This window comes from Adiantum capillus-veneris, chromosome 2 (genome assembly GCF_014529385.1).
Source record: "Adiantum capillus-veneris isolate H3 chromosome 2, ASM1452938v2, whole genome shotgun sequence".
Lineage (NCBI taxonomy): Eukaryota > Viridiplantae > Streptophyta > Polypodiopsida > Polypodiales > Pteridaceae > Adiantum > Adiantum capillus-veneris.
In genome coordinates, this window is record NC_140932.1 from 8797005 (window position 1) to 8813305 (window position 16301).

At 44.7% G+C, this 16301-nt stretch overlaps 1 protein-coding gene across 1 annotated transcript in view; it reads left to right on the plus strand.

Annotated features, from left to right (window-relative positions):
• The first annotated feature begins 210 nt into the window (after window positions 1–210).
• Window positions 211–16301, plus strand: part of LOC147462351 (uncharacterized) — a 69038-nt gene continuing 52947 nt past the window's right edge. Inside the window, exons 1-2 of the mRNA XM_086483651.1 lie at window positions 211–705; window positions 801–1883. Coding sequence (XP_086339777.1) covers window positions 550–705; window positions 801–1883 — 1239 coding nt within the window. The 5' untranslated portion in view covers window positions 211–549. The remainder of the gene's footprint in view (window positions 706–800; window positions 1884–16301) is intronic.

Sequence of the window (16301 nt, forward strand, 5' to 3'; positions counted from 1 at the left end):
ACTGAGGTAGAGCCTGCAAGAGGTTACATGTAGGTGGAAAAGCTAGATTAGTGTGTGCAAGGTGACCACAGACAATTTTGGTATCTTTCCGCCACGATGAATTGAGACGGCCAAGCCCGAACGTAATGGAGGGAGGGGGGTTTTCATCATAGTCGGGCCAACGACAAGATGTTCACGGTTCAGCAAACAACCATAATGGTGACGGCCCTGCTCGCTTTTTCGGCCGATCTGAAGCACAAAAGGCTTGCATGTGCCAACCCTAACAATCAGTTATTGTCAGGATAGCCTGCCTAGGAATGAGTTTACTCCAGGACAGGAATCCAATTTCCCATTCGCTACCTTCAGGCTTTTAGTACACTTGGTAACAGCAGGTAGCTGCGATAAACAAAAAAATGAAATGTGCTACTAGGTAGTAGGAACGTAGCAAACGCTGCGGGGTATCCAACGGTATTCTCCCCATTCCTCTCTCGTCTTCCTCACGCTGCGCATGCATGCGGGTGGAGGCCTGCTGCACTCCACCCCTCTACGCCAGCTCTCTCCTGTTGGGCCATGGCTGCTCTGAGCCAGGGGCCCTCCTATGTCGCTTGCCGGCATTGCACGCAACATTGCCAGCAAATTCATGGCCAGGGCTCTTCCTCTTGCTCTCGGAGTCCTTCCTTCTTCTCCCTTCTCCCCCCTGTTTCCTTCTGCGCTCCTTGCTCACTGGTAAGTGTCACTCTTCATGTTTTCTGCCCGAGTTGTCCTTCTTCACCTCTTGCATTGGGGCGTTTCCCCTCTCACTTCATCTTGCATTGTTGCAGCCTATCCCGCCGACTTTTCTGGGAGGAAAAAACATCAGAGTTGATCATACATCAGCTCCTGGCGAGCATTTGTACTCAGAAGTGCAATTAGAAGGACCAAGCGGGGCTACATGGGCTGTTGCTATGCAGGGAACGACTATGAGTAACTTGGCCTTTACAACCGGATGGGAGAAATTTGTGAAAGATCACTTCCTTGTTGCTGGTGATCTGCTGTTCTTCAAGCTCCTTTCAAGAGGTTGCTTCTCTGTTTCTGTCTATGGGAGTGATGGCTGTGAGAAGGCTGAAACATTCACAGCACAAAATAGTGGGGCAGGATTGGTGTCCAAGGACCACATGACGAAAAAGAGGGCTGCTGTTTGTAATGTGTTTAAAGACGTAGGTGTAGATGCAGATGCAAAGAAGAGGAAAGTTGATGTTTATTTGCAAAGTTCGCCCCTCATCATCGATATTGAGGATGACGACGACGAAGATGAATGCAAAGAGTGTGCTCCAAAGCCACAATCAAGCCAAGTTTCCATGGTGCAGGTTGACATTGCAGAGTCCAGAGACACATGCATGCTCGATGCAGAGGAATCACTCGATTGCATGACAGATGCAAAAGAGGATAAATGCTTGCAGCCAATTCCTGTGGATGTGCCACTCACACCCAGCAATGCAGATAAAGGCATTCTGCAGATTCGGGTAAACTTGCTTAAAAAAGAAGAAGGTACAAGTGATCATGAGCGCCTTGCGCACAACTCAGTTGCAAATGGCAGTGAGCAAGAAACTGCTTCATCTGAAGAGGAGGATGTTGAACAGCTTGACAATCCCAGTGACTGTATGATAAATGAAGAGATGTCTTCTGAGTCAGACTCCGAAAAGAAAGATTCTGAAGATTCTTTATACTGTACCGATGAGGCGACACAACAGGACAGGATGAATGATGTTAAAGGTTACTTGACTGAAGCATTCATATCTAAGCGCCGTCCAGTATCAGATGAAGAACGTCAGAGAGCTCTTCAGGCTGCAAAGGGGTTCAGGTCAAACCTACCACATTCGCGAAAATTGATGTTAGAATCACATGTCTATCGAGGATTTTGGCTGGTATATTCTATCTTCCTTTGAAAGATCTTGCTATCAGGATGCTCAGCGTTTATTATCTGTATCTCACCTTACTGTCCTGATTTATGTTTGACCAAAGTTGGTAGTTTGTTAGACATGCGCTTGAGTTTACTTGCTCTATTGTTTACCAAAAAGTTGAATGAGTTTCTTTTTGTTTTTCGGCAGTATCAACTTTATGTGTGCGTGTCTCAGGTCAAGTTTAGGCAGCTCTCTCTGTTCTTTCAGCACCAATTTACAGGATTTAGTTAATTCATTGTGAACATTATTACACGCAGACCATCTTATATTCCATTCAAGTTTAGGTAACTGTCTTTGTTCTTTTTAGTGCCTTTGTGATAACTTTTAATTAGTTCATTACTTCAGAATTGTCAACATTTTATGTATTTAAGTATAGGCAACTATCTTCGGCCGTTTTCTGTTCAGTGTGTTATATCCTACATCTGCTGCTAAAGCACATCGCCTTTACCAGTTAGTGTTGTCTTAGGTTTTGTTTTAGAGACATACACCTTTTGATGATATTAATAGCATGCTATTGACCCGCTTCCTTGTAATGGGATTCAAAATTTGTTTTGTTATTCAGCACTTGCAGGTATTTGTTTATTACGTGAGTAAGTATACAACAGACAGCAAGGATCTGTCCCAAGTCGTAATCTACATGCAACAAGTGAGCGTGTGTGGATCTGATTGTGTCTAAGTACTTACACAAAGACTCTTTTATAGGTAGGCTCTTCACCAGCCTCGTAACAACATGGTGCTCTCCAAAAAGCAACTGTAACGCACTCACATGCCTCCGAAAAAACATGGTGCCCAAAAAACAGGCCCAAATCTAGAATTTGTGCCAATAAAACAGCTCCCCCTCCACCCCCCTTTCTTGTCATAATAGCACAATGCGGAAGCATAGATGCGACATACTCGTGGCTGTGGACTGGTGTGTGTGTGTGTGTGTGGATCTGATTGTGTCGAAGTGGCTACACAAAAGACTCTTTTCTGAGCTCTTCACGATCTTCCTAACAACATGGCGCCCTCCAAAAAGCAATTGAAATGCACTCACATGCCTCAAAAAAACATGTTGCCCAAAAGCAAGCCCAAATCTAGAATTTGTGCCATAAAACAACCTTCCCCCGGTGAGAATAGCACAATGCGGCAGCGAAAATGCGACATACTCGCGGGTGCAGACAGGTACAAGAGTGAGAGATATAAAATAGAGAGATTGACACGCCAAAATTCTCATGGTTTATTGAAGTTGATGAAGTAGGCAAAGTAGAAGTGACCATGGGCACCTGTGCACTAGCCGAGATACTGATACACCCTAGAGAATGCAACTATTGACCATTCTTCAAACAATCTATATCTGCCATTGATGTCTACATTGGTTGATAAATCAAGGTTCGTGGACCCCTCTTTCACAAATAGTGAACACATCATGTTTCCTTTATCCTTGAACATAGAACACATCTTGTTACTCAAACATCCTGCTCCCAACACTCTGAGAGTGAGAACCATGAACATATCACTTACAGGGTATCCACCGTCGGCTCACGAACATGTCGTGATTGCAATTTCTGAAGCTCTTTTTCAGCCCTGTATGAAAGACTTGCATGATGCATTGATGGCACGAGGAAGATGAAACGTATAGCTACTTCTGATCTATGACAGTATCCAACCGATGGAGCCTCCGATCATCATGGACACATCCACAAGGGTACACATCCACAAGGGTACCCTTGAGAATCGCACCTTCTGAGCTTGCAGATACAAAGCAATCAACCGCTTCCCATCAGTGAAACATGCAACCGGCAAAGTAGTGACAGCAAGCTAAGTCGCCTTGTTGAATCCAACAACACAAGTGTCTGCATTGCACGAGCCTCTGCCTAGACAACCCTTGCTGCCCTTCCTTTGATATCGCTGCAGATTTGCAGCACAGCCAGCGTATATAAAACGCCGTGATAGCGCCCTCAGTTGATTGATGATGGACATCCACAACACGGTCACGAGCAAAAAAAAGGGTAGATCAACGGCCAGGGCTTTGTCTTCTCTGTCTCCGCGCGAGATCTCCTCCTCGCTATCGTCAACTGTGTTCACCCATTGAAGACATCTGATATCATGTCAGAATAGCCAAACGCGGAAGCGTAGATGCGACACACTCACAGCAACAGAGAGGTACGAGAGTGAGAGAGAGAGAGAGAGATTGACAAGCAAAGCTTGAGATTGCTCATACTAACTCTAATCAGATGGATACAAAGTGATAGTCTCACGGGCTTTTATAAACTTCCCATAGAAAGAGAGGTACAAGAGTGAGAGAGAGAGATTGACAAGTGAAGCTTGAGATTGCTCCATCTAAGGCTATGGTCACACGAGGCTTAGTTATCAATTATTTGAACAAATAACTAAGCCTCATTCTTGGTCACACGCAAAAAGGAGCATTAAATGAATAACTATGCCCACCCTTTGTAACTATGCCGATCTGGTATAGTTGTGAAGTTCAAGGCTTAGTTGGGAGGATGAATGAATAATTAAGCCTCACATGATCATGCAAGAGGCTTAGTTATTCAGTTAATGCTCTGTCTGGGCATAGTTGGCTTAGTTATCTATAACTAATAAGTAAGCCTCACGTGACCATAGCCTAACTCTAATCAGATGGATGCAAAGTGATTGTCTCATGGGCTTTATAACTAAATCAATAGGCCAAAAGCTGGGCACGATCACACGAGATGCATAATTTAACACCCTCCCCCTCAAAACCCTCTTCCTCCCCTTTTTGGTTGATCTTAGCTCTTTAGGGTCAGATCAAAAAATTATTTGTAACAATTTTCACAAGGAGAAGAGAGGGAAAAAGCACGGGGTCTCTCTCCAACTAGAAAGCGAAAACTCCCCTCCCTCTCCTCTGCTTTAGAGAGAGGAAATCTGCTAGTAAATCTAGAAAGAGAAAAATAGCAGATTCCACAAAAAGAAAATTCTGCGAGGAGGGAGAAATCTCCTTTTTTGTTTAGAGAGGAAATCTCCTAGTAAATCTAGAAAGAGAAAATAGCAAATTCCACATAGAGAAAACTCTACCAGGAGGGAGAAATTATTCCCCGGTTGTTAGAGAGAGAAAATTTCATTTTTCTAGAGAGGAGAACATAAAGTTTAGGGTAAGAGAAAAATCGAGCATCCTTTAGAGAGAAGAGAGAACCTAGACAGAGGATGTCATTGCGCGGCTCAGAAGATTCTTGCTAAGACTCGGAGTTGGTAGGGACCATCTTACTAGAGCGGACGTCTATGAGTGGATAGAACTCCGTAATAATGACTTGTGCTCCGGTCTAGATGCAAAAAGCTTAATTCTAAAACTCGCCTTTGGCGAGGGTATTTTGGGGATTTTGATAAAATTTAAGGGTATTTTGGAAAATTTTGGCAAATATGAGGGAGATTTTGATTATTTTTGAAGTTTGTAGGGTGTTTTGGGATTTTTTACTAATTCTAGGGGCATTTTGGTAATATTCCTTTACAATGAGATGGATGAGAGAGAGAGAGAGAGAGAGAGAGAGAGAGAGAGAGAGAGAGAGAGAGAGAGAGAGAGAGAGAGAGAGAGAGAGAGAGAGAGAGAGAGAGAGAGAGAGAGCCTATCGCGTATTGAATTGATGTCATGCTGCACCTGAACACATCTCATTGACTTGGCTCATGATTTCTTCCTGGAATCAAATCAAGATGCTGGTCTTTCTGGGGGTAGCTCACTTGATAAACCCTCTCAAAAATGATCGGCATGAGCTTGAAGGAAGTTTTGATGCTTTTACTCTTAACTCTAAAAAACATGAATCCTCATATTTATCCGTAGGTTTTAGAAAGAAGTTAATGAAAAGATTTGATTTGATTTTTATTAATTTAGAAATGGCTGAAAGTGATACAAGGGGGATTGGCTCGCCCTTTAGCTTTGTATCGTTCACCACATCTTTTACCTTTGCTAGTCTTTAATTGAAGCTTTCTAGCCTTTGACTGAACCACTACGTCATCTTTGTGATGCAAAGGCACCCCCCAAAGCACATCACACCCCTCAAGTGGCATGATATGGAAGTCCTGGTGCCCTCCGTGATAATGCAAGAGAAGCTTGCCACCCAACGAGAGGCATTATGGTGACTGCATGTCCTTGTGCCACCAACACTGCATCTATTTTTGGTCCCATGTCCTCCAGCTTGACTCTAAGACGAGCAACCATCTCGGAAGTGATAACATTGGCCTTGGCTCCCATGTCGAAGAAGATTAAGGCCTTCTATCTTAATGCTCAGTATTCTCATCATTGTGGCCTTTGGGAGTCCCCATAAAACTTGGTAGAGTCTTGCTTTCGTCTTTTTTCTTCTTTGCCGCTGGCTCCTCTGCCACTTCGGATGTTTTCAGTTTGTCTTCCATTTGCTCCTCTTTCTCATGACACTCTGCCATTCGATCCTCGCTCGGGAGTCTCGATGATTGCTTAGCAGGGGACTCTAATCTTTAGGATTGGTGAGACTCGCCATCATGGAAGTCGCATCAGAGTGGAGTTTCAGGGTGAGGTTCCACGTGATCAGTAGTTGACTACCCATTGGTAGCCTAGAGTGGTAGGCTCTTTCCTGAGGAGATCATGTGTTCACCTTGTTTTCACTGCTAAGGAGGCACCATTTTGGAGATTGTGAATTTGGCAAGGAAAGCCCCTTGTTCATTTGGATTGGGAACCTAGTGAGTGGCAATGGCCTTCGTTTTGCAATGATGGAGCCCCTCTTATCCTTTTTTGAGTACACTGTATCCCTTGGGAGGAGACTTCTTTTGCAGACCGGCCAGCTACCTCACCTCACCATCCACACCGGCCAGTGTTATGGCCGGATCGGCACATCCTCCCGGCTTTTGGCAATAGTTTTGACCATGCATATGGACCCTCAGGATCAGCCGTAGGATATGTTTTTTCATGTGGATGATAGCACACATAGGATTGCCTGTTGGCACTTGGGTTGCAGTCATTGTTCATGATCTGACTTGTAAGAGATGTACTTTAGATGTTGAGCCCTTGAGGCATTGTTTTTGGGTTTGTCCCTATGCGCAGCCAGTGTGGATGTCATGTGCACATCTAACCCTATTTGTATGCGGACAAGCTAACTCTTCCTTCTAGGGTTTAGGACAACCTAAGAAGTGTTCTGGTACCCTTGTGAGCTTTTATGCAAGACGTGCATGTCCAGGCACTTAGATTAGTTACATACCCTCTAATTGCACATGAGCACAACCAATGTCTGCTAGGTGTAGACAGTGGGGAGTGTTCCTGTTACGTCCCCAAATATGAGGATGGGCGCCTAAGCTATATTCGGCCAAGTGAACATGGCCCTATGGTTAGGCCAACTGCTACTGCGCACGAGACCACGGAAGAAATCTGAAACTTGTTGGAGTAAAACTGCTTCCTCTGTAACTGAATAGCAAAACCTAAATCTCAAGGAACTCCAGATTCAAAGAGAATCACACCAACCGTATACTCGGACTGCTAAGATTAGAAAGACCTGAGAGCTCGTCACGTGACGATCATGTTTGCCAAAGAAGCCATCGGGGTCCAAAAGAATCCAGCTACTCAAGCAAACTCCCTAAGATCAAACCAAATGTCTGCTACTCCTCTGTGCCTGCCAAGATTAAACGTGTAGTACAATATGCCAAACTGCATACAAACTCAGAAGAGTACATATACTCCCACTGTTGTAAGTTGTAACTTGTTTCCTTAAAATCTTCACCAAAACTGTCCTTTCCACTTGTGCTGAAGAGAACATATCCACAACTAAATTGTACATTCAATATCCAATTCACAACATGACACCAATACTCAAAGGAAGAGTAAAGGAACCGCCTGGGGAATTGCAACGAACTCATGAAGAACATGCCAAAAAGTTGGGCAAAAAACCGCGAGGAAAAGACCTGCTATACTTGCCAGCCGTGGCCAAATCTGCACCCAAAGGATTGCCCCCAAGGTTGGAGCTCTCCAAAGGGATGTATGGAAGAAGCATCGAAATGTTGTTGAGTGTGGGAGTAGGAACTAGATGTCCCCACTAACTGTCGACACTATGTGCAAAACTGTCATCCAAAGGATCTCGACAAATCTGCTGTCGAGCATCCAAACAAAAAACTCCCATAAAAGGTTGCAAACTTGTCCCACAACTGGTGCTGACAAGCTCACAAGAGATCGTAAACTTGTCCCTCAACTGGTATTGACAAGCTCACAAAAGGGCAAAGGAATGACCAAAATCTGTAGGGCCACACTATCCTCGGTGAAGAGAGAACATGGAGATAGGAGTAGTCCACCAACGAAACCTCCTCGAATTGTTATCAGTGTCGCCTAAGCATCTGGCACTACATGCTCCACTTCTAAACCCTCATCCAAGGAAGTCGGATGATCAAACAAGAAGTGATTCTGGTGAGAAGTATCCCCCTTTGCCTACTCCAACACATACAATGGAACATGCACCTGAACTGCTGCATATCGGATGAACAAGAGACTACTGAAGCCGGAGCTGGAACTTCCATTCTCATATGGAAAAGGAAAATCAAAGAACATCCTCTGCTCCAAGAAAGGAAAGAGATCCCCCTCTTGTCATCCATAATCCACAATGTGGTACCCATTGGTTAGGTAGCTCCGTTGACAATTCCAAGAAAAACGTGCATGTGCAAAAGGCACAACAAATCTGCCAATCCATCTCCTTGAAGAAACACAACCATAGAAACCTACTCCAGAAGTGTTGAAGAAGATAATACTGCTGTTGAGACAGCTGGAAATAAATAGCTTCCCCTTTGGATCCAACAACCCGCATGCTTGCTCCCCTTCGGAAGGCACGGCAACAAGACTCCATCTGGGAAGACCAAAACAATCTAGCACTACTACACATCCTGAAACCTCCATCGGGTTCTCCTCGGTGAAGAGAGGTCGGGGTAATCAAGGGTAAAGACAAGGAAGTCGTAGAAGAGAGTTCATAGCCTCCACATATCCAAATCTGCCCCAAACTTGGAGAAAAAAAAACAGGAAAAACAACAAGCTTGTTCTTTCTCAATCAAGTCCAAAATGGCACCGGATCAGCCAAATCCGAGCATCCAAGGTGGTTGTGTCACCTAGGGCTCTGATACCATGTCAAAGGTGGCAACGGAAGTTGCAATGAAGACAAGAACTAGTTCGTGATCCGATGGACACCTCGACTCCGATCTAGAACACTTGCAATGCCACTTACATGAACAAGGTACCCGTGGAGAACAGAGATCACTGAGGTAGAAAGGGAAGAATGAGAGAGAGAGAGAGAGAGAGAGAGAGAGAGAGAGAGAGAGAGAGAGAGAGAGAGAGAGAGAGAGAGAGAGAGAGAGAGAGAGATCTAGGAAAGACTCTCCATGCTGATAACAAGCTGCTCATACAAGTGACCAAGGGTGGTTCGGCATAAATCTGTCATCCTAATGGATAGACCTGAGGTATACACAACTGCGACTGCTACAGACACTACCAATTGCTCTTGCATACGACACCACGGACACTACCAATTGCTCTTGCATACGAGACCACGGACACGATTTCCACATGGGTACCACCTCCAACATGCTCTGAGAACATAGATCTGGTGCACCTCCTCATGGCTAGATCTAGATCTGGATCTGGATCTCGGATGAGAACCTTTGCCACCATATGATCATAAGGCCTATGTAAGGCCGCCCTGAGGAGACGCTGCATAGTAGAGACGATCTCCAAGCAGTACATCCGCTGCCCATGAAAAAGGCTAGGTTGATCTGCTAAGCAAAAACATTAGGCTGATCTACAACAAAACGTTGGGTGATCTACAGCTAAACAGTGGCTTCCTTGCACTTGCTACAAGCCCCCTTGGGTGTCACGTGACACATCCAACCCTATGTGTCCGTGGACAAGCTAAAGCACGACAAGGGTTCAGTCAGTCCAGTCAGTCTAGATTAGCAACTGTTCTGGCACTTTTGTGAGTCTGTTCGCAGACCGTGCATGCCCAGGCACTTAGTGTAGATGCATATCCTCTCGTTGCACACAACATGATCATAAGCATTCCCATTAGAATCCATCAAAATCCTTAAGGGGAATTTTCCAGTGCATTTAGCCTATTTTCCCTATTTTTGACATTTTTCACTTATTATTTTTAAGTGACTTTTGTTGGAAAGTAGGTAGGGCAAATTGAGTAAGTTTGTGTATAAGCAAACCTAGACTAGCACTAATTGGCAGAAGAGGCAGCAGGAGCACACGCTCAACAGGCACCTTCTCAACAGAACCCCCCAAGAGACCTAGCGTTTTTGGAGCAGCCACCCTGGCGTTTTCTGCATCGAGTACCTAGCGTTTTTAGCAGAAGAAGTCCAACGTTTTTGCATTGAAGCGACCTGGCAACAGCAGATCAGCCTAGCATTTTGCCTAGCAAGACAACCGGCGACAGCAACAGATTTTCAGTCCTAGCTTTTTTGCATCTGTATCAGACCCTAGCGTTTTGTAGATTCTCCGCGACAGACATAGTTACACGGGACGGCGGGTCGGGGTCGGGAACGGGGTCGGGACGGCAAAAGTCAGGAAACGGGGACGAGGGTCGGAATGGCAAAAAGAAAAGAGAGTTTTTTTGGCATTTTTTGACCTACACACATGAAACCGGCCGGTTCAATCCAAAAAGGGCGGTAGACTTTACTTCAAACCTTGATTTAGCTTTCACCCATTATTAGTCGTCTATTCTACCTGTGCTATAATGACACAAGAGAGAGGAATGGGATACAGATGCTAGAATGCACCTGTATGAGAAGACCGACACCAGATTGGCCCCTAACTTAGGCGCCCCTTTCGGTATTTCTTTATCGTTTAAAAGAGGGAATAAACGCTGTGGTTCTTTCCAATCTGCCCCGCACAACCTTGGCTGAATTTTGACTGTTCTGGCTTGATTTCGGCAGCATAACTGTACTAGAACCCTTCACGGTCAGTATTCCCACGCATTAAATGACTTTCCCGACGCATACGGGTACTTTGCAAAACTTGGCGAGAATTTTGCAGCACGCTGAATTCTCTGTTTTCAGCCCTGAAAATTCGCCAGATCGCCTGTAGAGCGGTCCCCTTGCGTCCCCGAACCTCTTGGGGGTATTAGGGTCCGTTTAGGGCCAAAACGCTAAACCTGCAAAAATACACAGCAGGCTGTAATTTACTGTTTCGGGCTCTGTTTCGCGTGTTGGTCGCATCCGTAGCAAGTCCTCGAGCTCCCGCACCTGTAGGGCTACTTGCCCTTTGAATCGGACGAGATTTCGAGCGTGAAACCTCTCCGAATCACCTGTACCTGCGGGGGGATTAGCCGCTAGCTAATCCAGTACCTGTGCAAGAGGCTCTTGCCTCGGCAATCGTGCATGAACCCACACAACTGTACATTGGTCAATTGAAAAGCCCACTAGAGGGGCATAACATACTGCCATAGGGGAGAGAGAGGGCAATGCGTAGCGTGCAGGGCATCACTCCTGGCACCGCACTGTACATAGGAGGGAAAGGAAGCACTCCATAGCTCTTAACCTGTGACAAAAATCAGCAAATGAGCCCTCCTCTTCCTAAATTCAGCGCCACTTCTTGTTGCATGAGGAAAGTGCCCCAGAAGGTGCCACTTGGCACATTTACAAGCATTTTCCCGTTTCAGGGTTGCCGCCTAAAAATCTCCCAACCGGTTGCCCAGTTGACTTCACGGCAGAGTAAGAAAATGTTCCCCTTGTCATTCCGGAGGTAATGACGCAAACACATTTTCAGGTCCCAAAATAGCAGTTCCCTAAGTTTTAGGAGATGCTGCCATTGTATCTTTCTAGGTCATCCGACCCTCTTTGTACACTGCGGCCACATCCAGAATTGAAATGTAGCCTCTGTAGCAAAGGATTCCACTTTGGCTAGTCAATGATCCCACTTTGGCTAACCATAGTCCTTGTCGAACCTTAGTGCTCTCTTGCCCTCAGGCTTGGACTCCCTCTGGACAGTTCCACACTAGCTATGCAATGCAGGGCAGTTAGATTTCTCGAGGGGTGTTTCCAAAAAGTGAAAGTAAATAAATAATAAGAAAGAAATCAACAAAAAGGATAGATAGTAGTCACACGCTGGTGACATACCCCCCTCTTGAAATCTCAAACGTCCTCGTTTGCATCTATGTCGTACATGCTTGACAAACTGACAAGAAATACTCACTTCTATAGCACTAACCAAACTTTTGGACATGCCATAAGAGCAATTGCGAAACTGACAATCTGTACAGCTCTAACATTCATGTAACAGGTATTTCATTTGAGCTCACTTTAAATACCATGTACATCATTTGTTTCAAAAGCCATTGTCACACTGACAATCCATGTAGCTCTGAAACTCAAGGGGTCAAGGTAGGTTGCAAATCGAAGGCTTCCAGGTAAAGTGATAACACAGTTGGTGACTCTACAAGTTCACCTTCTTCCATCCACTTAGCATCCATTGGTGGATAGTTTCTGAACTTTACCAAGTAATGCCTAGCAACCTTGCCTTTCACTTTCCTTTCTTTGTGTGCCAAAATCTGTTCCGGGACCAAGATCTCGTCAAGTTTCTCGACTTCCAGCTGATCTTCAGCTGGCATATCTTCTGGCACATCACCCACATAGGGTCTGAGAAGACTCACATGAAACGCATTGTGAATCTTCCAACTGTCAGGAAATTTCAGCCTATATGCAACATCACTGATTATGTCGCACACTTGAAAAGGCCCATAGTAACGCATGCTGAGCTTTGGAAATAGTCTTTCCTTGCCCTTCATCTTCTTTAAGCACCCAATCACCAAGTGAATATACCACTTCAACCACTTCACGACGGTGACGATCAGCTGCTTTCTTTTGCTTTGCCTGAGTCTTTTCTAAGGCCACTTTGACCTTCTTGTACATTTCATCCATGTCCTGAACATACTTATCTGCTTCAAATATCTTGTCCTTTGTATGCAGTATGGGAGGAACTTTCTTGCCACCTTCAACTATCTCAAAAGGTGCCTTGCCAGTTGATGAATGCACGGTATTATTGTATGCATACTCCACCAATGGTAAATACTGCTCCCACTTTCCTTTATGCTCTGACACAACACTTCAGCAGATCTAGGACAGTAGAATTTGCCTCTTCTGACTGCCCATCTGTTTGAGGATGAAATGACGAAGAGAATTTGAGCGTTGTGCCCATATTCTCAAACAAGCCTCTCCAGAACAAACTTGTCATGCGTGGATCACGGTCGCTAACAATCGATTGTGGCATGCCATGATACTTGAAAATATTGCTCATAAACAAGCGTGCCATTTGATCTGGTTTATCTTCTTCCTGACAGGAATAAAATGAGCCTGTTTGCTAAATTTGCAAATAATGGTCCAAATACCATCGTTTCCTGTCTGCGTTCTCGAAAGATCAAAGATAAAATCCATAGCAATACTTTCCCATGGTTTATCTGGAATAGGTAGTGGTTGCAATAACCCTGGTGCCTTTTCCTTGTCAAACTTGACCTTTTGGCATATTAGGCATTCTCGCACAAAGGCATCCACATCTCTTCTCAATGTAGGCCAGTAGAAGAATGTCTCAACCGCTTTAACTGTAGCATCGATACCATGATGCCCTGCATACGGTGGGACATGACTTTCTTCCATAACTTTGCGTCGCAATGGCTTTGTGACACACAATCTGCCATGCATCATCATGAACCCATCTTTGAGAAGATAGTGTTCATGATGTTGTCCATCCATTAGCTGCTCGAAGACCCTTGCAAAATCTTCATCATTTGCATACTGTTCTCTCATATCATCAAGTTCATGATGATAAGGAATTGACACAGCTGAAATTTGTGGCTTCCTTGACAAGGCATCAGCCACAACGTTCTTCTTGCCTTCCACATGCACAATCTGAAAATGGAATATGGACAAGATATTTGCCCATCGCATATGCTTCTCAGATAACTTTGTCTGTGTCAAGAAGTATCGCGAGGCCTGATGGTCCATTTGGACAACGAAATCTGCACCTAACAGGTAGTGCTTCCAACTTAAGAGCGCATGAATCACAGCCAGTAACTCTTTCTCATAGACCTGCATGGTCATCTCTGGCCCTTGCAAAATTCTGCTCTCATGGGCTACTACCTTGGCATCTTGCATTAGCACTGCACCAATGCTACTACCGCAGGCATCGCACTGGACCACAAATGACTTCCTAAGATCTGGCAACACAATGACTGGATCTGAAGTCATCTTTTCCTTTAAGAGATTAAAAGCTGAAATCTCTTTCTGTGTCCATCTAAAGGTGACCGCCTTCTTTTGAAGAGCATGTAAAGGTGAAGCAATCTCAGGGAAATTTCGGATAAACCTTCTGTAATAGGAGCATAGTCCCAAGAAGCTTCGACATCATGCACCGTCTTCAAATCTGGCCATGACTTGATCGCTTCAACTTTTGCAGGATCCATTCTGACACCATCCTTTGAGACAATGTGTCCCAGAAAGTGGATCTCTTCCAGAAAAAACTCACTTTTCTTTGCATTGATGAGCAATCTATGACTGCGTAACTCTTTGAACACAATGGCCAAGTGATGCCTATGCTCCTCTTCATTCTTTGAGTAGACTATCATGTCATTAAAGAATGTACCAACAAACTGCTGGTGTGGACGGAAAATTCTGTCCATCATCCTATTGAACGTAGCAGGAGCATTTGTGAAACCAAAGGGCATCACTAAAAATTCGTAAAGGCCAAACGTCGTTCTAAAAGCATTCTTGTGCACATCCTCTGATCTAATGTGGATCTGATGGTACCCACTCTTTAGATCTATCCTGCTAAACATAGCTGCTCCTTCTAATTTGTCCATAATATCATCAATTCTAGGTATAGGGAACCTATTCTTGATGGTATTCTTGTTCAGTGCACGGTAGTCGATGCACATACGCCATGAGCCATCCTTTTTCTGCACCAACAACACTGGAGAACAGAATGGAGATAAACTGGGCTGAATCAGCCCCTTTTCTAACAGCTCCTGTACTTGGTCCATTATCTCTTTCTACTGAGCCGCACTAACCCTGTACGGAGGCTTATTTGGTGGGCTACTACAATGGCACCAACACCAAATCTATCGCATGGTCCTCGGGTCTCTCTGGCGGTAATTGAGACAGTAATGAATCGGAAAAACAGTCACTATACTGTTGTAAAAACATTGACCTTTCTTTATCTAGCACAGATAAATTTGATTCATCACAATCTGACACTTCACGTGCAAAAACCAAGTACGCAGAAAGATGCTTTTTCATTACAGAAGTAATAGCAGAAGCTGATACAGTGGGAATAGACTCCCCTTTAAGCTTTACATCCAGAATGTGAGTCTTTCCCCTGCTCTGTACAGTGATCTTTTTGTTGTAGGCATCCATGATTCCCTGTACACGAAATAACCAAGGAATACCTAACAACACATCACATCCGTCCAGTGGCATGATGTAAAATTCTTCAGCATCTACATAGGACTGGATATGTAGGCGCAACTTTCCAATGATGGGTGTCACAGCCTCTGTATGGCCAGGACATGCCAAACCTGCCTCTGCTGTATACCCCATCTCTTCAGGTCTGATTCCCAAATTTGAAGCCAATTCTGGGGAAATGAAGTTGGCTTTGGCACCTGGATCAAAGAAGATAAGCACTGTTTGATCCCTGACCTTTCCCCATGCTCTGCAAAGCTCTCTTGCATCTGAATTTGGCTTGTCGCCCACCATATCTGGCACTAGACTAGCCATGGGCTTCTTTCCTTTCTTGTCCTCCTTGTCTTCAGAATCAGCTGGCCTTTTCTTTGTAGGACAATTGTAAGCAATGTGGCCAGGCTGCTCACAGATGAAGCATTTGTTCTCTGACCTCAGGACCTTCTTTTGCTCTTCCGACTTGCGAGGAAAGCGTCTTTTCCATTTCTTCGCTGGTCCCTTTTCTGATTCAGCCGTAGCTTTGTCTTTTCTTGCGTTGGCTGGCTCCTGAGTCACTTTCGGAGCCTCCTTGGGAACATACTTCTTCGCTGAATTTTTCTCGGCTGATCCTTCCTTGACGCCAGTATTGAATTCACAATCTTCTCCCTTGAGCAAACCATTGCCATTGTTTGCTACCTCGATGAGCTGCGTCAAAGTAGTGACTTTGGTCTTCGTGCAGTACTTTCTCAATCCTTTGGGTAGGCAACAACAGTATTTTTCAATCTGTTCTGTCAATGGCACAAACCTATAGGAAGTTACTAGAAGTTGAGCTTTCCAAAACTTCCGATTATAGTCATCCAGATTCTTGCAAGTGGCAGCATTAAGCTGGTGCCATTCTGTCATGACATCTGCTTCAAAATCACCAGATAACCATGCTGTTGCAAAAATCTGCTTGAAATAAATCCATGTGGACGGAGCTTGCCCTTGAAGCAATAAAGTTGTCCACCATTG